Genomic DNA, 24,126 nt, shown 5'->3' on the forward strand with positions numbered 1-24,126 from the left:
GAGCCTCTCCCAGTGGGCAAAGACTGGATGCTGGGTTTCCTGGATGTGATACCAAACAGACTGTGTGCACCCAGTGCAATACGATCGCTTTTGCACATTCAGCTTGTTGGTATGAGAACCCAGGCTGACGCTCACACCCCATCTCTCCCCACACGCGTCTGTAGCTCATGAGATCTCCTCTCCCTCCTCCCCCCCACCTTTGAACCTTCGCTGGTTGGTGCTACGCTAAAGTAAGGTGGCATGCCCGCCAGAATCATCGTGGTCCACGCTGTTGAGAATAGCTGTCTGGTCCTCAGGGAGCTGCCGGTGGCAAAGGTCATCCTTCAATGCGGAGAGGCGAGCGAAGGGATCCTGACGAGAGTGTCTCTTCTTTTTGCGGAGGGAGACCGCTTCGTCAGGCGACAGTACCTGAGAGTTGGGAAGGTGCTGAACCTGGGAGGCAGAACCATCTGAAGAGGGAGAGAGAAGGAGGAGGACAAGAGATAAAGAGGATTAGTTACCTATAACAATGCCACGAGCTGATGTGGTGCTTTACAGAGCGTGTGAAACAAATGCCTGGGCCCGGCCCTGGGAAGCTCACAGTCTAAGTCAGGACAACGTACCAGCCTCGGTGGTTTGGCTGGGGAGAAGGTTAACACAGGATGCTCAGCTGAGTGAGGAGGATTTTTGGAGGGATTTGATATAGGATAGGAAGAGGAAGGTTGTTCTAAGTGTAGGGGACAGTGCGAGAGAAGGCACATAGCTTGGCGGGGGAGGAGGAGACAAAGGGAAGAGGACCTGAGGAGAAGATGGGGGCTGGAGAAGGAGCAGGAGGAAATGACAGCAGAGATGTAGGTGGAGAGATGTAGGAGGATCTTGAATTTAAATGGATAGAGAGCCACTAAAGGCATTGGAAGAAGGGTCATTCCAGGGCTCTCCAGCTAGTTTCAGGACTACAAAGGGAAGTTATCCCCTTCCTCTTCTGGACTAAGATCTGGAGTAACATCCCAAGGAAAATAAAAAAAACCAAAAACTAGGAGATGGGGCCTTCCATTTTACAGCTGAAAGGAGCTAGGAAGCCCTGGTGGCCTCGTGGAAAAAGAGCCGGCTTCCTTTATAAGGAATAGTTGAGCAAGAGAATAAAACACAGGTTTTATAGTAGCTCAAACAGAGACCTACAGTCCACCGGCCTGAGTCAACTCCCATTAGAGTCAGAGACTTTAATGAGCGTTGCACCCAGGCCTCAAACGGAGGATGGACAGGGAGACTAGTGGGGAGTCTTGTGATCCTCACACTCACTGGATTGTTTTCTGGATTTTGAGGAGCCCTTGGATGACTTTTTGGGCTTCTTTATCCGCTGGTATTTCAGAGCTTCGAGCCTCTCAGGTGCAGCAGCGTTCCGGGATGGAGATGGACGTTCTCTAGAAAGGAAAAGCAGACACGTGCCATCAGTGGCCCCCTGTCACACTCCAGCCAGAAGAGATCTCGGGTGGGGAGGGACCGGTCATCCTCTGCCATGGAAAGGAAAATGTGAGAAACCCTGGGCCGATGGAATAAGGTCAGCCGGCTGCACTGGAGCTAAATACGATGCTGGTGGAAACATGACACCATCTACTCACTGCCTTTGGGACAGCTGTAGTTCCCCATCCCCCCACACACACACGCACACACACACACACTTCCCTGTCCACTGTTTCCCTCCCTCTCATACCATGGATGAGCGTAGGTCAGGCAGAAACTGGCAAAGTTTAGAGAGAGGTGTTAGGCTCCAGCCCTGGTTGTTCCTGTGGACAGAATCAAATGCCTGCTGATGGCTACGCTGTGGAGGAATTGGAAGAGCCACGCTGTAAGACAACCGGTACCGAGGCTCACGTCTTAAAAATGCATTTGTTTCTGTAATTTCAAAACCATTAAAGTAGGTAGCGATGGGCAGATCCTATGTCCGGCAAGGCACTTCTGGGAACCCGCGTCAAACCCCTTTAAAGAAAGAGAAAGCAAAAGGCGTATGGTAACAGGACAGCGGCACTCATGTTACCGCTGTGCGCGCCACCGGCTAAGGCAACAGTGGCCCAGACAGACTACAAGCAGTGACCCTTCCCTTCCCCAGCCCCACAGCAAAAACAGGGACCAAATGGCAAACAGAAACACACAGAGTTTACAAGCCAGCATTTTTGGGGCTGGCAAGTTGGTACCCCCTTCCAGGATCACAGCTCTGGGCCACAACACACACCATAAAGTAAGAACTGAGGATAGATGCCAGGGTTCTGATTTTCTTCCCCAGTAGAATAAGACATACCATGACTTTGAAATTAAAGTAGTTACAAGATTTTATCACTGGGGGGGAGGGGCGGCAGGGGCAGATCTCTATTTCCTACAACGGGATTTTCATTCAGGGGTTCAGTAGTGCAAGTTTCCCCAGCCCATTTCACGGATTTATTCTCCGTCTGGTTTATTCTTCCACCAAAGCCTGTTACAAGGTCAATGTTTTCTCTAGAGTTTGGTGCATGGGAAATGGGCTCTTTGCATAAAGGTTTTTTTGTGCATTTCTTTCCAGGCTGCTAGTCCTTCCCTGACTAGATATTGGAAGACAGGACACTGGGGCCAGGTGAGTATAGGAAAAGCATTCCCTCAGGATGAAGTCTGTCCTACTATATATTCTCAAGTTTTCACATAAAAGTGAGTAGGCCAGGTCCACAAAGTAGTTTTCGCTGTGAGATCAAGCCAATACTCAAACCCAGCTCTCCTGAGATGAAAGGACAGATTTAATCCACCGAGCCTCCAGTACATTCCCCCTCCCTCTGTCACACCTTTCCAAGTCAGAGGAGATGTTCTTTTGGTATCACTACTCACTCACTGGAGACCACTGATCAAATCGTCTCAAAACACCTGCTAAGAGAGGGGTAGCTCGTAACATTTCCTGAGAGAAAGAGGAAAATAAAGGCAACAATTCTTTGCCGGGTGGCAGTTTCAAAGAGTTAGCACCAGCAAGGAATACTGCACTTACACCTTTCACCCATCAACTTGAGGGTTCAAAGAAAGAGAAACTGGGCAATGGGAGCAAGAATGGGGTGTCTATGTGTCAGCTCATGTACATTTCAGTAACACTTCCCTGCATGGGTTAATCTGAACCCAAATCGGAGCTGGTCTTCTGTTCACACTTCACTGCATTTGAGACTAATCAAGAGTAGTCCAGCACACTGGGATTCTCATTCGCTCCCATGGACTCTCCTGTGCTCATCTTCAAGGCAGCAGAAGAAACCGAGATGGAACCGATAAGTGTGGGGTTGATGGAAGACGACATGTTCAGAGGCAAAACTCACATTACATGCCTGCTGCAGGGCAGCCTACGGTAAAGAAGTGGAAGAATTCTAGTTTTCCCATATAAAGAGATGGAGAGAGCCAATAGGGCAGGCTGGAGCAGCAGAAGATTTGGACAAAGACAACGATTACATTAGCCAGTGCTTTTCCCACAGATAAAAGTGCCATCTATGGAGAAAATATGAAAGGTTTGCCTGACTGTCTGTGGGGAATCCGCACTGTAAATGGCCATAAACCAAAGCAGCTCTCTTTCACTGTCAGATGCCACTGTCAGATACTCTAGCGGCCATCCGGTCATTTGGAGCCTTCCCAGAGATAAATCCAATACGTAGAAGGCTCTTTCTGTACAATGTGGAGTATTAATCAAGAAACCAGCCTCTGACCCAACAGCAGGTCAGGAAGAGGAGGATTTGTCCTTCATTTCAATGCTCAAAGAGAAAAGCAAACTACAAAAAACACACACACACTCTCAGTTAGGTTAAGGCTTAGGCTTTAACCCTGAATTTAAGACGCCGGAAATTGCATGGGTCCTTGCAAAACACAAGAACTTGCAAGACACATGAAACCCAATCCCTGGTCGCAATCACATCAGTCTGGTGCTGAATGGGTCTGGGGAGCACTGAAAGAAGGGGGGGGGAGGTTGGAGTAGATACTTGGATTCTGTTCTCTGCTCAGTCACTGCAAGAGCTTGGCCAAGTAACTTATCCCTCAATGTGTCTCCATTTCCCCATCTGCAAAATAAAGATAATACCCACCGCACATGGGGTTTTGTGAGGCTTAAAGTATTGCAATATTCCATGATAAAAGACATCACAGAGGAGTTAGGTATCTGTGGGCCGAATTCAGGGTATTCCATCCATTTAGCTATGAAAAATCTGGATGTGGAGATTATTGTTTATTTTCATCCTGTTCAGCTGGTAGCATCTCATTGTAGTTGACATTTGTTCTAGGAGGGAACTCCCTGAGTATTTAATATATACAGAACCGGGCTTCCCATAACTCAATGCTACGTCCCTCATTGCATTTTGGTGTTAAGGCCACAGTGGCATGGTGAGACTTTACGCTGGGACAAGACAAGCTGACATGGGAACGGACTTTTGTAGCAGTTGGTGCTTTGCTAGAATACTGCAGGCTGGTGACTTCCAACGTGTTTAAAGACACTGATATGACTGGCAAAGTTTCTTGATTTTGCTAACAGCACTGAGAAGCATATGGAACATAATGAGCAATTTGACTGAGCAGCTGGGGACCAGCAGATGCAACTAACGCCATAAGATTTAGGGTATAGAACAGCCCCTTTCATATTCACCGCTCAAGCATAGACATCAAGATTTGACTAATGTGCCAAGAGACAGATCCTCAGGACCATCTCTGATGGAATAGCTGGAACTCCCCACAAAGCAGGCGGCATTAACTTCAGCAGAGGACAAAACACCTTTTTAGACAAGCCACAATTCCCTCCTGTTGGAGCCAAGTGAGAATTTCACCCTCCTCGGATGGACTAGAATTAGGATGCGTAAAAGCGAAGGGACGACAGTTCAATTCCTTTCAGTAAGCCAACGTTTGCCTCCAATGGTGAATGCAGGGTTATAGCTTCATTTTAGAAGCTCGTGCTCCCGTAACATTTTTCTATTTGGTGTTCTCTGATGAGCCGCACATTATGTTGTGCTGCTGAACACCAACTGGTACCGACAAGGCTAGCGGTTGCCCTCCTCTGCACCCAGCTTGCGCACACATTACTCCATGCCTTATTTTACTGAGAGAGTTTTCAGTTTTAGATCAATGGGATACAAGCAAGTGTGTGGCTGCTATATGCAGGCAGGTACGGAGTGAACTTCTCCAAATGGTTCTGACAATGGAACTCAGTCCTGACCAAGACTGACCCCTGTTACTCCAGCCCAACAGCTCCTGCGCTTTCAGTCCTGAACCGAGAAACAGTTCTAACCTGCAGCACCTAGTCTGCTGCTGGTCCCCACTGCCACACAATTATAGCGATATCGCTCGGCCTTGACCTGTAGCAGCCCCTGCCATTTCTCCATGTGCCTCTTCAAAGAAGATATCAGCAACTGTGACATTTACGATGCTAGAAAAATGCCCACTAGACATTAGCATGAAACGCCATCAAACTCATTTCCATTTGTTCTCTAAAATAGGACTCCCCACTCCTTCATTTCCAGCCACACATCGCGAGCACACTAAACCCATATTTCACCATAAATAGAGTTTGACCTCAGGCGTCGTAGATGTAAAGAGTGGACAATAGCAGAGGAAAGGACAGCTACTCGCCAACAGATTTAGAGCCTCTCTGCCACCCTTTATTTCTGCAGTCAACTCCAACTCTCCTGTTGTGGTTGTTTCCAAGACTGGCAAAAGACCTCTCATGCCTCCTGCCCCTTCTGTAGTGTTTTGGGCAGCAGCCTATGCAAAAAGACCATCCAGAATACACCATGTGTGATGCAAAGGAACCTGTCCCTGCACTCATTCACTCTGAAGCACTGAAGGTAGCTTTAAAAATGCAGCAGGTACTTTCTACAAGGTTCCGAAGTGAACTCAGATCCCAGACTCTGCAAAGCATCAGGTTTGGGTCAGAAGAACTAATGGAGACATTCTCCTGGTCTTCAATTTACCACACTTCCCGATGAGCATGAGTCAGAACCATATGGACAGAAAGTTACTGAAGGTGCCTCACCGTTATTGAGGGAGTGCACAAAGCAGCCAGCTCCTGAGTGTGCAAAGGGCAATATCTAGAAGAGCGAGTTAACAAAGCTTGCACGCCTCGCCACTCCTCCTCAGTGGAGCTGAAACAAGAGTCTCCAGTATCCATAGCAAGAAGGGCTTTATCCCTAGGCTAAGAGAGCAGTTCTACTAGTCCAACCCAGCAAAGAATCTCTGTTGCTCTTCTTCAAATGCCTTTACGTGTCGGAGGTTAGAAGAGTAGCAGACAAAGCCCAGGACAGAACTGCAACCCACCTCCACCAGAATGGGAAGCCAAGTCATAAGAAGAGGCAGGAAGACCCCAGGGTGCGATTTAAAAAAAGTTTTCCCTCCCCACACATCTTCCCTGCCTCTCTTCCCTTGAGCAAACAGGCAGAGAATTTAGGCAACTGCTTGGCATCTAAAGGTCCAGTCTGAGAAACTATCTAGACAGCCTATATCCCACAGGTTCAAATCCTGGCTAGGTTTACTCCATCCTTCACCCTTCCAAGATTATAAACTCCATTGATATACATGGGTTCTTTCATGCAAGGAAATATTACAAGCTAAGATCCGTTGTGTGCTGCATGGCACTAAAGATCCCATGAGACTTTTCTTAGGAGTAGGAGTTTCCTCTTCCCCTCCAGTCTTGTGCGGAATTGATTGCTGCCTCCAACCCAGAGGCTGCTGTGGGTATATCACTTGGGATCGGCTTAGGATCCTTCAAAATCAAAGATGCTAGAAAAACACAGAAGTCACTCCCTTTCCACAGAGCTGCTACCAAGCCACCCCCACCGCAATGAGATAAAAAGGAGCGGATAACAGCGGGCATCCCGTCTACAGGTCTGCAGACGGCACAACTCATCTACACAACGGACTTCACCATGCTGACAGGAGAGGAACAAGGGAGAAAGGAGAGGAAAAGAGGGGTGGGAGAGGAGAGGAGAGGACAGGAAGAAAAAAGATCACAGCAGGGGAAAAAAGATAAATGAAATCAGGAGTGAGAAAATAAAACCAACGAACAAACAAAAAAACAAAACCACTCAGACAAGAGGACTCAACTTCTCCAAGCGAGAGTGGCTATGAAACACATGCAGAGGATCAGCACACGGACGGTCTTTAAAGGGGAACCTACTCGTTTCCGACTCAACGCGAGGAGTCGTCGTCCCCCCCACGCTGGGGGTGGGGCAGCTCCCTCCCCCATGGGATGGACATGGCTTTGCCACTTGCTCCTAGGAGGCACCAGAAGCTTTGCACACCAGCTGCTCACTGTGCTGTCCCAAGGGAGGAGCGGAGCTGGGGTTGCCAGCACTGGACAGCCTGGGATGCCGAGGTAACACAGGTGCTCGCCTGCCTTCCCTGTGGGTTTTGGGTTTCCTACCGCAGCGAGAGGACAGAACCAACTCTTCCCCGTTAGGAGACTTTCAGGCCACGTTGGGTTCAATTAAAAGAAAGGGGAAAGTTAATTGGATCATGGCATAAAATTACCCACACCCTTAAATAAAACCTGCCTGCCCTTCGCACAGCAAGAGATATTGCAAAAGCCTTCCCACTCCAGCCACGTCAGGGGATTATAAATGAACACCGCATGCAGAGAGTCACTTGTATCCCTCTATTTGCCCCCATCTGCCTGATCTGCATGCATCCCCACAGAGGAGATCCCATTCACCTGCTAGCAGTGCCCCGCTGCTGATGGGTAAACCACCACAGAGCTTGTAAACCACATCTCCCCTCCCCGCTTTCATTACTGCGGCATAAAACCTGGCTAGTCTGGTATAAAGCTCCAGTGCTCTGATCCACTGACAATTTTACAACCCTAAATCAGAAAGAAATTACTTGGCTGTGCTGTTTATGGGATTCCTTTCTTATTAGCGTGCAGGATTTATTATCCCTCTGCCTTCCCCATTCGAGATAATGGCTCTCTCCCTCCTCTAGCTGAGGGAGGGCCTGTCAGTGAACCCAGGTTCGATTACAATGGGTTCTGCACCCAAGTCCCAGAGTAAGATGCATTTCAGTCCCTGGCCTTTGCCGGTGGACATTTTTGTGGCTTGGCTGCTGCGGAAAACTTTTATAGACACGCATGAATATCTCGGCCTGGAATCGGTGCAAGAAGAGGATTGAAAAGGCTTCAGGGCTGCCATGGGTACCTGGAGTGGGGTGTGGGGCAGAAAGTTTCCAAGGTTGCCAGGGCGAAACAGAACACCCCGAAAGGAGGGCCTCTCTCTCAGTGGCTTCTGAAGCTCTGCGGAAAGGACTGAAGCGGTTTGGTTGGCAGCTATGAGGGCAATGCTCCAAAAGGACACAGTGGTAAAGAAGTCCCTGCTCCCTCTGTCAGTCGCCCTCTGCACTCCCCGCCAGCCAGATGGGCCTCAGTGCGATAGACCCACCATTCCGACACCTCATTCTCTCCCCTGGTTGAACGTCCAGCTCTGTATTGCCCTCCCACCCGCCCGCAACACACCCTCCCGACATCCCCATCTGTCTCCCTCATCACACGTCTCGGCGAGAGCTAGGAGGGTTGTACCCCTTCGAGTGTCACTTGCTGCTTTCACTAAGCTGTGACACAACACTCGGTGGGTCTCTTATCCCGCCACGCAGGCCCACGCGGGGGCTAGGAGCTGGATCTCTCACCCTTTGATCAGCGGCTGAGAGTGTCTGAATCTGCTGCTCCGTGGGTGCATGCAGGCTCTCCGATCGTGGAAATAAAAGCAGACCTGGGACACTGCATGACTGGTAGCCATCACAGTTGGTATTGGCCCTGCATGTCACTTCAGTTGACCTTCTCTTCTGGTCTTCAGAGTTAGTAGTGGGTAAAATCAAGCTTAGTGCACTGAAGAACTCAGTGGACGGAAGACGAGGAGGAAGCTCAACCACTACAAAGGAGTCTGGAAACAAGTTCCTATTTCTGTCTTCAGTTTCTGTTCCAGGACCTTGCTACATCTGTGAAACTGCCCCCAGAAAGTCTCCAAGAGGTATTTTCCTGGAAAAATCTTGCAAGATTTGCTTAAGTCACTGTAATCCTGGTTAGGTTTGAAGCCAACTTGCAAGGTTTCATTGAGGAAAATTTTAGAGAGATGAGACTTCTATTGTAATTGAATTATTACAGTTCAAAACAAAGCTTTAACACTGATGAGCTGAAGCTATGCGGCGCACTGCTGCAATCTGCAAAAGGAAAAACCCCAGAACTCCTCCACTTTAATACAATTTAGGAATTTTGGGAATGAAGGCGAGGGGGGAACCCTCGGCTATTAAAATAAAATTGGAGAAGTATTTTGAAATTGGATTCCCTTTACTGAATTCATGGAATGAGATCATGGTCCCAAATAACTAACTAACTGTTTGCTAGCTGATGTCAAACAGAGAGCTACTATTAGGTGCTGCTGAGCATGTGCCCGTTTTGTATTCTTAGTCCCTTATTTGTATCCGTATGATAAATCCAGTATTTTAAGATTTCATTTTCAAATAGCACTGAACATTTATATAACACTTTCACAGACCATTTCTCGCCACTCATATTACTATCCCCACTGCCAGAGGAGGAAACTGGAGGCATAGACAGGTGAAGCGACTTGCCCAAGGTCATGCAAGTCAGTGGCAGAGCTGCGATTAGAACCTACATGTTCCTGGCTCCCAACCCCATTCAGTCCACTAGACCATGCACCTCCCTACACAATACAGAATGAGGAGCGGTCTCTCCTCCTCACTAGGCTTGCCCCCACAAAAGTCACAGCCATACCAAGTCTTTCTACCTGTATCCCGACCATAGGTAGGCCTCTCTGAACCCATGAGAGCCCTGAGGCACTGGTGAGTGGGGAAACCCAAAAGCCACAGAGACTATGTGTGCAAAGGTTTTGTCCTAGTATTTTACAATTCCTTATTCCCCTTTAAAGGAAGAGATGGGATTGGAAAAGCCCCTTCCACGCCCCGCTCCCCGCCACCCTCCGACAGCCCCCACGCCATCCTTTCGGACATGGATCACCCTTACCTATTGAGCTGAGGAGAAGCTTGTCTCGACAACACTGCCCAGATAGCTGAGATTAATCAAAAACAAAGCAGTTAACAACACCCGCAAGGAGCCGAGCTCCGCAACACATCAGCACGTCAAAAATGCCAAAGGAGAAGTGGGGAAACAAACAAACAAACAAAAAACCCAAAACCAAACGTGGCTGGAAACGAAAGGGGGAAGAAACAAAAGAAAAAACAAAGCGGATGAAAACACTGCATAAAAGCGCAGACAACAGTGCTCTAACACAGAATTGTCCTGTGACTTCCCTATAGCTCATCAAGGTATCCTGGCTATATTAGATTGGTTGGAGACATATACAAATATACATATATATATATACACACACACACACACGAGATGATATATACATATATATTTTTAAAAGCCACAACAGAATTGATTTGGGGTTGATTTTGTTACTACAGACGCCCCTCCAATATAAGCACCCCTCTCTGACCCATTCATCCAGTCTCCAGAAGCCAGCAACCAACAACAGTGCTGAATGGGCTAATTGGGTTTCTAAGGATTTAAAGCTTCCAGGTACCAGAGAGAGTAAATGAAATGCAAGGGGCACCACAGGGTGAAAAGCCAGGCTCCCACCTGCAAACCATGCGGTTTTCCTGACATGACACTAACCTCCTACACCTTAGCCAATGCTGGCTATGCAAGCTTGAACATCGCCCTTCCTCCTTGCCTGCCCCAAGGTCCTCTCTCCACCGAGTTTAACTGCACTGAGCTTATAGTTTACTTCAAGCCATTAATTCCCCGAGCTCCACGAGTTGAGGGATCAAGAGATGAAACCCCATTACTTGAAAAATAGAATTTAAAACAAAAGACAGAGGATGGAAGGAAAGAACATCTACAGGATCTAAGGTGCTGTGAAAAAGACGAGGGAAAGAAGAAAAAGAGGCAGAGAAAAGAGAAGAAAAACAGAAAGACGCTTTGCCTGGCGCAACCCTGGTACCTGGAAAACCAGCCACTGGAGTTTAGCGCAGCAGCCTCGCTCTTTGGGGCAGGATCTCTGAATACCAGCAGCTTCCTGATTTCCGCTCGGGTGAATTTCTTCTCCTGACATGCTGTTCATAGGACTAAATCCTTGCACCCTCTCCCCGCCCGAGTCTTGGGGCTGCAGCATCGCTTTTGGAGATAGAGCGGCAAGGTGACCTTTGCGGCCATCTCTGTCGTTCGTTATAGTCACTAGACTTTGTGGGAAAGGGCAGAAAGAAGCCAGGGAGCCAGGCACACACTAATGTTCCAGGAAAGTCAAGAGCCAGGAAACAAGAAAGGAAACTGCTGGTGACCCTTGGTCACTTACCCAACAAGCACAGGTAACGAGACCCCTAATCTAGTTCCTTACATGGAAAGGCCCTTCTCCGCACATCCGAAGACACAGACTCCCAATCCCCAAGAGACTTGCGAGGGGAAGAGCAGCTGTTGAATGACCGACTGTTCCTCTGCCTATTTAACCCACTATCGTGAGCCGTGTCCTAACGGTGCCAGTAGCAAGAGCCTCTTCAGAGCAGGGTCCTACCAATGCCAACTGGAAGTCACCTCCAAAAGGGATGCTGCAGCGTGTCCAAACCACCTCTATGATTTCAGATGATGATGATGATGATGATGGGGGAAGGAGGAGGGAGTTGGGGGCAGTGGGTGAGGTGGGGTGGGGAAGGAAAGGCAGATAAAGGGCAGCTAAAAGGATTCATACACACTTACCCCGAAGTGGATAATGTTGTCGGTGTTGGCTCAGGTCTGAGAATCTCCTCTCCAGCCCTCCTTGGAGAGGGAATTTGTCCAAAGACATCCATACTGTCCCCGGGAAGGGAGGGGCACTGAGAGGAGGGGTAGCCAGTGGCCAAAGAGGTGAAGGCCACGGCAGGTCGGTAGCTGGGGCTTTCCCCCCTGCTGCTTTGAGCCGGGGAGCCGGTCGACGGGGTGGACTTGCAAGAGAAGCTGACTGCTGCGGGGGGCTGCAGGGTGATCTCCGACATCTCCGCTTGCTGGATGAGACCCGGTCGCGGTCTGGCACGTGCAGTCAGCTCCGGGGAGCTGTTGCGGGAGCTGAGGGGGCTTTGGGTCAGAGGGGAAAGCCTCGAAGGTTGTAGCACCACCTGATGTAAACTGGGCTCAGCCCTCCTGACTTGCCGAGGGCTAGGCCGAGGTCTGGGTTGGGGCTCATACCACCTGGTGTCCAGGCCAAATGTGCTTGTGCCACTGTGGCTGACTGACTCGGACGGTTCATGGTAAGGCAACACGGGTATGCCCATACCTTGACTGGTATGTCTTAGCTGCCCTTGACTCGCCATAGGTTGCATAGGTTTGTCCTGCCATTTGGTGGTGGTGGGCACAGAGGGTTGGCTTCTGCCAGGTGGCTTGCCAGTCCAACTCTTTGGTGCCTCCAGGGGCAGAATGCCAGGGTAGGATGCAGGGACCTGGAGGGAGGAAGGGGGCGGGCCCCTAGGAAGACAGGCCGTCAGCTGCACACACTCTGTCACCTCGCACTGGTGGAGCTGTTGAGGAAATATCATGGGAGAAGCCTCCAGGCTGCTGAAAGGGAACTCAGCCCTGCCCCATGGCTCAGGAGATCGGCCCCCTGTTGGCGTCTGGGTCAGGGGCAACGTGCTGTTGGAAGCATTTTCTCCATTCTCCTCTGGGATGGTAGGGTGTCCGAAGGGCCCCTCAGGGTGCAGAGGAGGGGAGGACATGACAGAGCTGAGAGGGCTGACCTCTGGCATGTAGAAGGGCGGAGGGTCCATCTCTCCAGGACTGCTGCTGCTGAGGTAACCATAAAATTGGCTGTGGTGGAAAGGCCTTGGAGCTGGAGGTCTGGCCTGACCAGTGGCCTGCAGGCGGCTCTCCAGAGCACCTGTGCCCTCTAAGCCCCTGTGGAATCTGGGGCTGTATGCTGGTGGCTGAAGGTAGGATTCCTGGCTGGAAGAGAGAGGGGTCAGCTGAGATTTGAGGGCTGTCACAGAGGAGGGCACAATGGGGTCGTCATTCTCTTCATCTGACTGGCGAAACTCAGGGTACATGTCTGTCTCCTCCACAAAGGGGAAGCCCTCTATCCGGCGGGTCTTGAGTGAGGGCTCCATCTCTGAGGGGTCCATGACAAAGCGGCCATCAGGCCCACGGCTGATGAGCTCAATGGGGGTAGTAGCCTCGGCTTCAGCCTCAGCCTTGGAGACACTGTACTTCTTGCTGCTAATGGCCCTCTTGGTCTTCTTGTAAAGGGACAACTCCTTCTCCTTGCTGGGGCTCAACATACGCTTGCCTTGTTGGCCTTGGTCATCAGAGGACTCCGAGGGGGGGCGGAGCGTGCGGATGCTCTCGGGACTCACTTTACCGGAAGACAACCTGGACCAAAGAGGAGAGAAACCAAAAAAGAAAAGAAAAGAAAAAAGGGTGGGGGACGGTCATGGGGAAAGGAGACAAATCTGGGGCTTGCGCAGTGGGATCACAGGCCAGTCGGGCACAAAAAGAAAAAGCAGTAATTGGTCCCAGAAGAGGGAGGCCTGGAAGAATTTAGTGTGGGCATTATTAAGATGGCAGAAGCTCATGTGGTTCTAACATAGGCCCCAGCAGTGTGCTGGGCAGGGGCATGTGTAAGACAGAAGACAAAACAGGTAGCCACTACTTCTCCCCCCTTGACTGCCAAACAGAGAAATGTTCCATATTCTCTCATCCCTCCCTCAAGCAGGCAATCCACTGCAATTTCTTGAAATTAGCTCTACAGACCCATAAGACCGAATGAAAACAGGTCCAGGGCTTGGCTTCAGTTTGGCTAAGTACCCAAAGGTTTGTATGTTCATTTGAATTATCTGAGCCTCTTGCAAAACTAGGCTGGGAAACCTCTCCATAAGATCTTCTCCCTCATGTGATTTCATTTCTCATGCTTCAGATTGCAGTTGGGGAAGAACAGCACAAGAACATCCCCTCTTGCAGTATTTGGCAACTTCCGATCCCAGCTCACACAATGAGAAGAAAAAATACTTATGATTTTCCTCCAAGCCGGGAGGGTAAGGATTAAGGCTTGAAAAGGGAAGAAAGGGGCAGCTGTTCTGAAGAGTCCCCCCCCGACCACACACAAGTCTTGGGACAAACAGGATTAGAGACACAGACTCAGCAAATCCAATTGAGACAATGGGGGCAAGGAAATTTAAAGGTGTGGTCTTCTCAGTGAAATGGAAGAGCCCACAGGAGGAAAAAAAATGACGACAACAGTAGAACAAGATAAAAAATACCAAGTCTCAGGGTCAGCACAGGTCTCTTGCATGATGCTCCTGAAGCTACCACATGAGGTGATCAGAGGCCAGACTACTACACTCACATCAAAGACACCCCCTGTCTCTATCTACCCTTGCTGGTGGACGCACTGAGTGCTGCTGATGGGCTCTGGAAGGAGTTGAGACCAGTGGGACACAACGATCCAGGGTCTTTAATAGAGTGTGGGGAGAAAGATAAAATGGGGGAATCTTCAAGGCAAAAAGAGTTGCTCGTAGAACTCTAAATTTCCCAGTTGAAGAAAAAACAAAGGTGAAATATTCTTAGACACAGTGAAACTTGCATTAAGGATCCACAACTTCTTTTAAAGCAGCCACTTAAAAATTGCCAGTATAAGGCTAACGGCGTATTGGGCTGCGTTAGCAGGAGCATTGCCTGCAGACTGAGGGAAGTGATTATTCCCCTCTATTCGGCACTGGTGAGGCCATACCTGGAGTATTGTGTCCAGTTTTGGGCTTCCTACTACAGAAAGGATGTGGACAAATTGGAAAAAGAGTCCAGCAGAGGGCAATGAAAATGATCAAGGGGCTGGGGCACATGATTTACAAGGAGAGGCTGAGGGAACTGGGCTTATTTAGTCTGCAGAAGAGAAGAGCGAGGCGGGATTGGATAGCAGCCTTCAACTACCTGAAGGGGGGTTCCAAAGAGGATGGAGCACAGCTGTGCTCAGTGGTGGCCGATGACAGAACAAGGAGCAGTGGTCTCAAGTTGCAGTGGGGGAGGTCTAGGTTGGGTATTAGGAAACACTATTTCACTAGGAGGGTGGTGAAGCACTGGAATGGGTTACCTAGGGTGGTGGTGGAATCTCCATCCTTGGAGGTTTTTAAGGTCCGGCTTGACGAAGCCCTGGCTGGGATGATTTAGTTGGGGAATGGTCCTGCTTTGAGCAGGGGATTAGACTAGATAACCTCCTGAGGTCTCTTCCCACTCTAATCTTTTATGAATTCCACCTCAAAATAAAAAGTCCAGCACTACTCCCTTGGGAAATCTCCTACAACAGGCTTCATTGGTAACTACCTCCTCTGCTTCTGCTCTAAAGCCAGGCAGTCTCTTGCAGGCTTTTTTTTTCCACAGACTTAGGGAACACCAAAAGCATCAGACCCCACGATCAGCAGATTTGAGATACTCAACATTAGATATTTCCATTTCCTGTGAGCAGCATCCCTACAAAGAGGGGTCTCCAAAACTACCAGATAGAACACAGCCTGAGTGGCACCTCTAAGGCAGAAATACTTACGGAGACTCCAGACTCTTCCTGCAGTGGGTTATCGAGAGAGGAGGGTCTGGAAAAGAAAAGGGGGAGTAAAGAGAGAACTCTAAAGAGGCACAACTAGGCAGAAAAAGGCATCAAAAATCTTACAATCAACAACAAGAAAGGAAAAAAAAAAAAGACTTGACAAAAAGAGGCCAAATTTTGGTTGATTTGTGCTTTAATAGTCGCACACAAACAAACAACTCCAGACAGTTTCCTATCAATCCTATTGTCACCAAATCATACACACTAGAGATTAAAAAAAAAAAAAAAAAAAAAAAAAAAGAGTCCACCCCCCGCATCCCCAGCTCATGTGAATTTCCCTGCAGGGCATTCCTATCCCAGTTTATATAACTTAAGTGATGGGGCTTCCACCACTTTCTCTGGGTGATGCTCTACAGCAGGGGTGGCCAAATTTACTGACCCTTGGAGCACATACAATAAATCTTCAGAAGTTTGAGAGCCGCAAAACACTCTCAACGTGCCCCTTGGAGTGGCAACTGCTGGGGAGGCACACCTGGCTGAAGCCCTGACACCTCTCCCCCATTGGGGGCTCAAGCTATGAGACCACCCCTCCCTACAAGGCAGAAGCCCTTGGCCCCACCACCCTGCACAAGGGTGGAAGCCCTGAGCTCTCTTCCCCAGTCTGGTCAGTGGAGAATGCCCGGGGAGGAGCATAGGGAGCTCTGCGAGCTGCACCTTAACTGTAAAAGAGCCATAACTTGGCCACGCCTGCTCTAAAATGCAACAGTTCTCACACTATATGATCCATGAAACACCAGTGATACGAGCAGCTGGTCTTGGTGGCCCTCAGAAGGAAGTGACTTAAGAACCAACCACTGGAGAGCTATGGGAAGGGAAAGACTCTGCAAGGAGGTTCTCTCCCCAAGAATGAAAAATCCCCAAACCTAAAACCCACTGGCCTAACCGATATCACCATTAGGAAGGTTCCCCTGCCATGTCAGCCTAGATACCTCTCTCAATTTCATCTTCATCCCCACCTTGCCTCTACCATTTCTGATCACAAGATGTTTCAGACAGCAGCAGAGGTTCCAGTATAGCCAGAACGCATCTCTTCCCTTACGCTGCTCTAGCGCATAACCACTCTTCTCCTCTCGCAACAGTGAGATGTCGGGGGATCCTCAAAGCAAGCCTCCAGACCTCAGGACACATTTTTATCACTTGTTAATTTTTTTACCCATCTGTTCAGATTAGAGCCGAGGAATGTGGGGGAGGAAGGGCCAGGATCCAAACAGTCACAGCTGATGGATAAAGTTAGGGCAAGCTTCACCTGAATACGCTCAGGAGAGACAGACAGGGAAGATGACCACAAAATGCCACAGGAGAAAAAATACAAAGTAGCAGGCCTCACCTTTCTTGCGCTTGAGCTTGCGTTTGCGTTGTTTGTTGACAAAGCAGGCAGTTAGTGTGCTGAAGAGGATGGCAGCAGCCAGAAAGCAGATGGTGGCAACAATGCCCGCCAGCACGGGTCGGGCCAAACCATCGTCCGTCAGGTCGGGCGGGGGGAAGATGTCTGCAGAAAAAGGAGAACCCTCTGAGTTCTAAAAGAAACTGTTCTCCACAACCAGGGTCCTGATCATTGCCTGGAAAGTGAGGCTTACACAGGGTGTGTAAATGAGAAGCAGCATTGGACGGTTCAGGAGATTGGTGCTCAGGTTCAGAGCCTTTCCCAACTAGGTTACTGGTTTAAATCCAGCCCAGAGTGGTAGTGAGTCAATGTTGTTACTCTCAGATGCCTGGGAAGTGGTCTATGAGATACTTTTGGGTCTCCGCCCAGAGCCGAACAAAGACCTGTCCACATGACGAAGAAGCATCATCGCTATTGGCAATCCACTTAACTGGAGAGCAGTCAGCACTGGAAGTAGCAGTGGAAGCTCTGCAGGGGTCACCTCTAGGAGTGAAAGGGGAATTCAGCCACTGTGGCCCCATTCAGTCTTTTGTCTTTCTGAGGAGACGACCAACAGGGAGGCCAAACGTGCTGGTAGTTTTGGTTTTCTTCCTATGTTCTTACATCGTGCATATCACTGCAGTATGCAAGCGACCCAGAGTTAACGTGGACACCTGCCGACTGGACATGCACCGAGATGCACACTATTAGTACTCACAGGCCACTGAACAGTTATCCAACAACTCTCAGTGTTGGCTGATCTGGCAGGATTTGAATCAGCAAATTTGACAGTAGCTTATTCAAGTGTGTGTACACAATTACTGGGAAGTGATTTTACATGGTTTATGCTAACTACTTAATCTATCCACTTAGTTGTCCCTGGAAACCTGTCACTAGCACCAGCTTGTAGAACTTTTTGGGCTGAGACAGTAGTAACTGACTTTGTGTAATTACACCTGGCCATAAACTGAGGTCAGCTACACACCCAAGAGCTAGCAAATTCAGGCAGACAAACTACAATAGAGGAATCTAATCTTAAAAAAACAAAAAAGTCAAGTGTGCAACTTGCATCCAGCCAAGTGCTTCTGCATAACACCACTTGAGGGCAGTGCTAGACTGGATCTGTCCTATACACAGCATAATTGAAGAATCATTGGTCTCATATTGTGAGCTGGTATAATTTAGGTTCCCATAGTTCTTATTTCCAGCTCTCCTTCCCTGAATTATATTGCCTTCCACCACAACTTGCTATTTTTGATATGGTGGGTTCTCCTGAAGACTGAGAAATATTCCTGTGCGCTACGGTGTATGCAGGGCTGCATTGTGCTTTCTTCTGCTGCTGTGTGTTACAGTCCCTTTCGTGGAGCTACAATGTTTTTGTTTTTATTCCATGGTGCAGTATCGCACTGCCCTTCATGCAGCTTTCATTTTCATGTCAATGCGGCGTATTCCCTGGGTTGGGGCACTGTTCTCAGTGCACGTGGCAGAACTGTGATGCACTGCGACTCCCTGCTTCGGGCTATGCTCCGTTATTCGGTTCCATATTGTACTCTGTTACAGTATAGAACACCGTGTTTTGCTGCTGGCCTATTGTGCTACTGTGTTGCGCTGATTTGTTCTTTCAGATCGCAAGCTGTTCCATTCTGCATAGCCCAGCAGTTCTTTGTGAACGTAATCATGGGAGTTGCAGAATATTCAGTTTCTAGTGAAGTCAGAGGGCTCTCAATTCCCCAAGTACCTGGCAGGATCAGACCCTGCATCTCACCACACTGCAATACTGCCTTTCCACGTTGAGCTCTGTGCTTAAGTTGTTTGGGGCTGGAAGGATGGAAGGACACTTACCTGTACTGGAGACACCTGCAATGTTACTAGGCTCACTGATGAGGTCCTGCATGACAGCCAGAACTCGGAACTCATACCAGGTGTCCTATAGCACCAAACAACAACAAAAGCCACTAGTCAGAAGCTTCCTTCAACAATTTAGCACACCAAAATGCCTTCTCCAGACTAGATAACGAATCCTCAACATTGTTCTAGAGGGACTGCCCTTCTTCCCCTGGGATGATAAGGGAATTTGTTCTTCACTGGGTCTATATTTCAGGACACCAAAGTAGCCCCTACTGTGGAAATAAGCAACCGACATCCTGAAAGTATTCCCCGAATGCTCTCCCAGTGCTGCAATACAGATGGTGCACTATCAATAACCCAGGCAAAGGGCCAACCCATTATAAAAACCAAAGGGCACTCAGACCGCCTCTTACCTGAGACAAATCCTTGGCAAAAAAGTCACTGTCACTCCCCAAGATAGCATCGTCCAAGATCTCCCACCTCTCCCCTACGCGGAACTCCATGATGTAATGGTCAATTGGAAAGCTGTGATTGGCTGGAGGAAGCCACGACAACAGGACTCCTTGCTGCGTCCGATTGGCTGTTAGGCACCTCGGTGGGGTAACCAGCACCAGGGGTTCTGGAGTTGTTACAGGGAATGCTGAAGACACACAGGACAGGGAGGGGATGGGGCAGAGAATGCTTTTAGTGGAGTCAAGAAAAAAAGAGCCGTATGCTCTACAACTGGCGACTTTCTCCACTTCCTTTCAATGTGCACATGCGCCCTTCTCTTCTGTCATCCTTCCTCTGCAGATCCAACACCACCTGCAGCTGTGCTGGTTAGGATTTAAGCCTCCAGAGCTGCGACTCCACAGATCTCAAGGCATACACCAACCAGCTGCAAGATTCACAGGAAAGGACGACACAGTGGAGGAGCACTAAAGGTAGCGTATTACTTTCTCATAAGCACTGGCCATTGGCTGCTATCTGAGACTGGATAACGGACTAGAGGGACTCTGGTCTGATCCACTACGGCAGTTCCTGCTGCTCTGCAACTGTAGGTTTAAGACATGCAGCCACACAGGTCGCATCAACAAGTCTTTATGAGAAAAAGGAACAGCCACAGATACAAGGAGGTGAAGAAGAAAGAGGGATACGGTCTCAGAAAGTCCACTCATTCCTGGATCTTTTTGAGACCACCCACAAGAGAACCATCAGGAATGGCCGTGCTGTGACCTGGACTGAGATAGGGTGTACATTACAATCGGTTAGGACCAATGAGTTTTGGTTACTATCAGCCTGGGCTGCCTGTGAAACAGAGACCTGAAGGTGAATGGTATTGGGGTATGGAACTCCTGAGCCAACAAGTCTCCACTCAAGACAAGACAAGATTTCAACATTTATCTCTGCGATCTGGTGAATCCTGTGGTGCTTGATGACTAAGCCATGGGGCATATTGGTTGTTGCATGGGCAATGTCACTGGCGCCATTAACATGAGAGAGGGTCTACGGAACATGACCAAAGTACCCTGCCTCATCTCACCACCCATCTCTATTCTCTTCATATCCAGGGACTCTCTGAATTCCTTTACTAGCTCCATGATGTCCCAACTCACCGAGCGTGTTCACAGTGACCACCTCACTGAAGGCGCTCGTACCCAGTTTGTTTTGAGCCAAGACACTGAACTGGTAGGCGGTCTCTGGTTCCAGGGTGTCCACCAGCAGCCAACTAGGACCAATTGGTACCGGAAGAGACAGCCAGTCATGGGGTCCAAACTGTGCTCTCTTCGTCCTGGCAAGAGAGGAGACAAACAACTCAAGTGGAGGTGCTTTTGAGAGAAAGCATGAATGAATGAAAGAGGACAGACAGAGAGCCAATCCCTTAAGCAATAATGGAACTACCCTGAGTGACTGGGTTTCATACACCAGCAATATGTGAGGACAAGGTGCTGAGATTCTGCCACCTTCAGAAGTGAGTTGCCTTGAAACTGGGTCAGAGGAAAGACAGAGATTGAGACGAAAAATGTTTGCTGGGCCAAAGGGCTCTCTACTCCGTCCCACGGTACACCCAGTCAGAAACACACCTTGATTTACAGGGACACTCCTGCCAGCCCTCCCTCATTACACCAGGCCCTTAACAAAAAGCCCTTTCAGTCTGACTGTGGCCACAAACTTCTCTCCCTGCTCTCAGTGGGTATCCAGAGGCAGATCCTGATTACTGATCCTGACAAAAGGTCATTGTTACTTTTTATTCCTGGTGTCACTGCCGCAGCTATGGCAGAGAGAGGCGGAGTCTATTCGGCCTCACACTTCATCAGCAAAATTAACTAAGTTCCCAATACAGAGCAATTCCTCCCCCCCCCCCAGTGCAATCCCACTGGAGACATGGAGCCAAATTGTAATAACCAGTACATATGAGCAAACCAGAAGTCACTCCAGTGAAACCAATGGTGTTTATGCTGGGGCAAAGAAGAGGAGAATTTTAAAGACAATTGGCCAGATTCTCACTTAAACCAAGGCCCGGGGCAACGTAAAAGGGTTTAAAAGCGAGAGTGAATTTTATTTACATTTCTGAGCAGTGTAAAGGAGCCTTATCACAAATTAGAATCCATCCTAATGAGTTTACGCAGGCATTACAAGGACAGAAACAGTCCTCGATAATCTTCATAACTGGTGATTAAGCATGTGTCAGATTGGGGCGGGGGGGGAAAATCAGTCAAGTTGAGATCTGATCCCAGGATTACAGGGCTAGCAATGGTAGTTCGTGGGAACCCTTCACTCTCCCCTGCAAAAATAAAAACAAAACCCTACATCTTTTCACTCTGAAACCGAGTAAACGTGTTTGAGACAAATAAGGAATTCCTGGATGCAATTTTTAAGTCATTTTTCAGACAGAACAGCACGCTTTCGGTGACATGTCATTTAATAAGAATAGCTGCACTTTAAGAACATAGAGGGCAAATTCTCCAAAGTAAATGGAGTTGCATCAGCAGAGGATTTGGGCAAAGGTCTGTGTCCCATATTTCTTTCCCTTGATCTCCTTTTTTGCCTTCCGATGGTGGCTACCCTGGCCACCCAGCAGGCAGAGATTGCAGTTGCAATCCTCACAGAGACTTCCTCTGACTCCAAACACATGGCTTTTCAAACTGAACACCCGACTGCCATACCCACGCAATATAGGATCCAGGAATCCAGCAAGAAAAGCAAAGAAAAGGGGTGATTTTAATGTATCTAGGGAGACGGCAAGAATGACAGAGTTCATTCAGCCTGGGAATATAGGTGCCTCTTGTTTCTCAGTCTGCACCTGCCTCTTCCAACCACTACTCCTCCATCTCCTCTTTCCTCACAGCTAACTGGTAGCAGGCATCCTAGCATGTCTCCACAAAGGAAAGCTTCTGCTAGTGGATGGTACCATCCAGAAAAAATGGGAACTTACTTGTACAGTAACTATTGTTCCTTGAGATGTACTGTCCACATATACGTTCCAGTGTAGGTGTATGTACACAACCAATGCGTTTGACTCAGAGACTTTTGCCAGCCACAATCATAGGTGGCATATGCACCCCGTTCACCCCTTGCACCAAGCCAAGGGCATAAAAGGGGTGCGGTTTCTGCCTCCCATTCTGTTTCTTCATACCACCAGTAAGTTGAAAAACCAAAGTAGCAGGGAATAGGGGAGGGTTGTAGAGTATATGTGCGCAACACATTTTGAAAAGCAACAGTTACTGTACAGGTAAGTAACCATTTTTTGTCCTTCGAGTGATTGTGTACATATACATTTCACGGTAGGAGACCCACCAACAATTCCAACACAGGTGGAAGAACTTCAGACTACTTGAAGAGAACCTGCAACATCGACCTGTCGAATCTGGCGCCATCCGGAGAAGCTTGAGTAATAGCCAAGTGCCTGGAGAATGCACACACAGATGACCACGTTCCAGCTTTACAAATGCCTGCTATAGGGATGTAGCTCAAGAAGGCTGACAAAGTGGAATGAGCCCGAGTGGAGTGGGCTGTTATCCTCAAATTTGAGGAGAGACTTTTGCCAGATCATAGCAACGCTTGACAGTGTGAAATCCAGCGTGAAATACGCTGGGCTGTAACAGATTGCTTTTTCATCATCACAGCATAGACTACAAATAGTCTGCGAGAGGAGCTGAAAGAATGCGTGGTCCAGGTAAAATGCCACAATACACAAGAAATGGAGCTTCTCTTTAGTTTTGGAATAATGAAGCTTTGGGAAGAACTTGATTTTCTTGATACATCTGTTTGGCTTTCTTAAGTCCATAATGGCCAAAGACTGCCTTTTTTCCTAGGGAATTAGGAAGTAGCAGGAATAGAAACCTTTCCCTCCATGATAAGGAACTTCCTCTATTGTTTCCCGTGTTAATCAATGTACTTCTCGGTCTAAAAACAATCTCATGAGACTGATCCCTGAACAAGAGCACAGAGGATGAGTTGGGGAAGGGGAGGGTGGTAAATTGGGTAACACATCCCTACTTTACAAGGCCGAGCACCCACTTGTCCAATGTGATCTTGGTCTCTTCACTGTAAAACAAAAAAAACCAAGAGAGAGATGGGTTCTTCCCAAACGGGGGTCTGAATGCATGAGATGACACACAGTTGGTACGTTGTCCTAGACAGGTGTATCAAAACGCTTGTTTCAAAGTCACTTAAATCTGGTGAGAAGCGCCTGTTACAGACGATGTGGTGGGTGATACCTAGAAGTCTTAGACCTCCTTCTACAGGTCTCTGCTGCTGTTCGGGCCTGTACTTTGTTTGGGGCTTAACTTGCTTCCTCTTTTGTAACCGAGGGTGGACACACAACAAACTAAGGCTCACACAAGAGTGTCTTAACATGCACATTACGTCACCGGTCTTCTGAGAGAACAGTTGAGCACCTTCAAACGGCAGAACTTCTGCTGCATTTTGCATCTCTCTTGGAATGCCAGAAGCCTGCTGCAGCCATCAAGCGTAAGGCAGCATCCGACACGTCGATTGGTGCTTAGAGGGAAGTATGAGCAGCGACAGGCCCTTCAAAAACAAATGGCCAAGAACCGATCCCTGTATTTCTCAGGCAGTTTGTCCATGAATTTGGAAATCGCTGGCCAGTTACTAAAAGTATATTTGGACAACAATGCCAGATAATTTGAGACCCTTATCTGAAGGTTCTCAATGGTATATGCCTTTCTACCACACAGATCCAGCCTTTTATAATCTTCGAGCCTTAGCGTGAGGCTGCCTGGAATGCTCATTAACCACCGTGAGCACTAATGAGTCTAGAATGGAATGGGTAAAGATATAATCAAATTCTTGCTGAGGAACCTAGGCGTATCTGTCCGCCCATTTCTCAGGGGATGGGAC

General features: G+C 48.6%; 1 protein-coding gene across 1 annotated transcript in view; it reads right to left on the reverse strand.

The window, feature by feature from the left end:
* Positions 1 to 225: 225 nt before the first annotated feature.
* The window catches only part of IGSF9B (immunoglobulin superfamily member 9B), a 68,265-nt gene continuing 44,364 nt past the window's right edge, over positions 226 to 24,126 (reverse strand). The window contains exons 13-20 of the mRNA XM_077839637.1: positions 20,379 to 20,554; positions 19,197 to 19,423; positions 18,778 to 18,862; positions 16,900 to 17,061; positions 15,513 to 15,558; positions 11,711 to 13,348; positions 1,279 to 1,400; positions 226 to 449 (exon numbers count right to left, since the gene is read on the reverse strand). Coding sequence (XP_077695763.1) covers positions 226 to 449; positions 1,279 to 1,400; positions 11,711 to 13,348; positions 15,513 to 15,558; positions 16,900 to 17,061; positions 18,778 to 18,862; positions 19,197 to 19,423; positions 20,379 to 20,554 — 2,680 coding nt within the window. The remainder of the gene's footprint in view (positions 450 to 1,278; positions 1,401 to 11,710; positions 13,349 to 15,512; positions 15,559 to 16,899; positions 17,062 to 18,777; positions 18,863 to 19,196; positions 19,424 to 20,378; positions 20,555 to 24,126) is intronic.

Source organism: Eretmochelys imbricata, chromosome 22 (assembly GCF_965152235.1).
Source record: "Eretmochelys imbricata isolate rEreImb1 chromosome 22, rEreImb1.hap1, whole genome shotgun sequence".
Classification (NCBI taxonomy): Eukaryota; Metazoa; Chordata; order Testudines; family Cheloniidae; genus Eretmochelys; species Eretmochelys imbricata.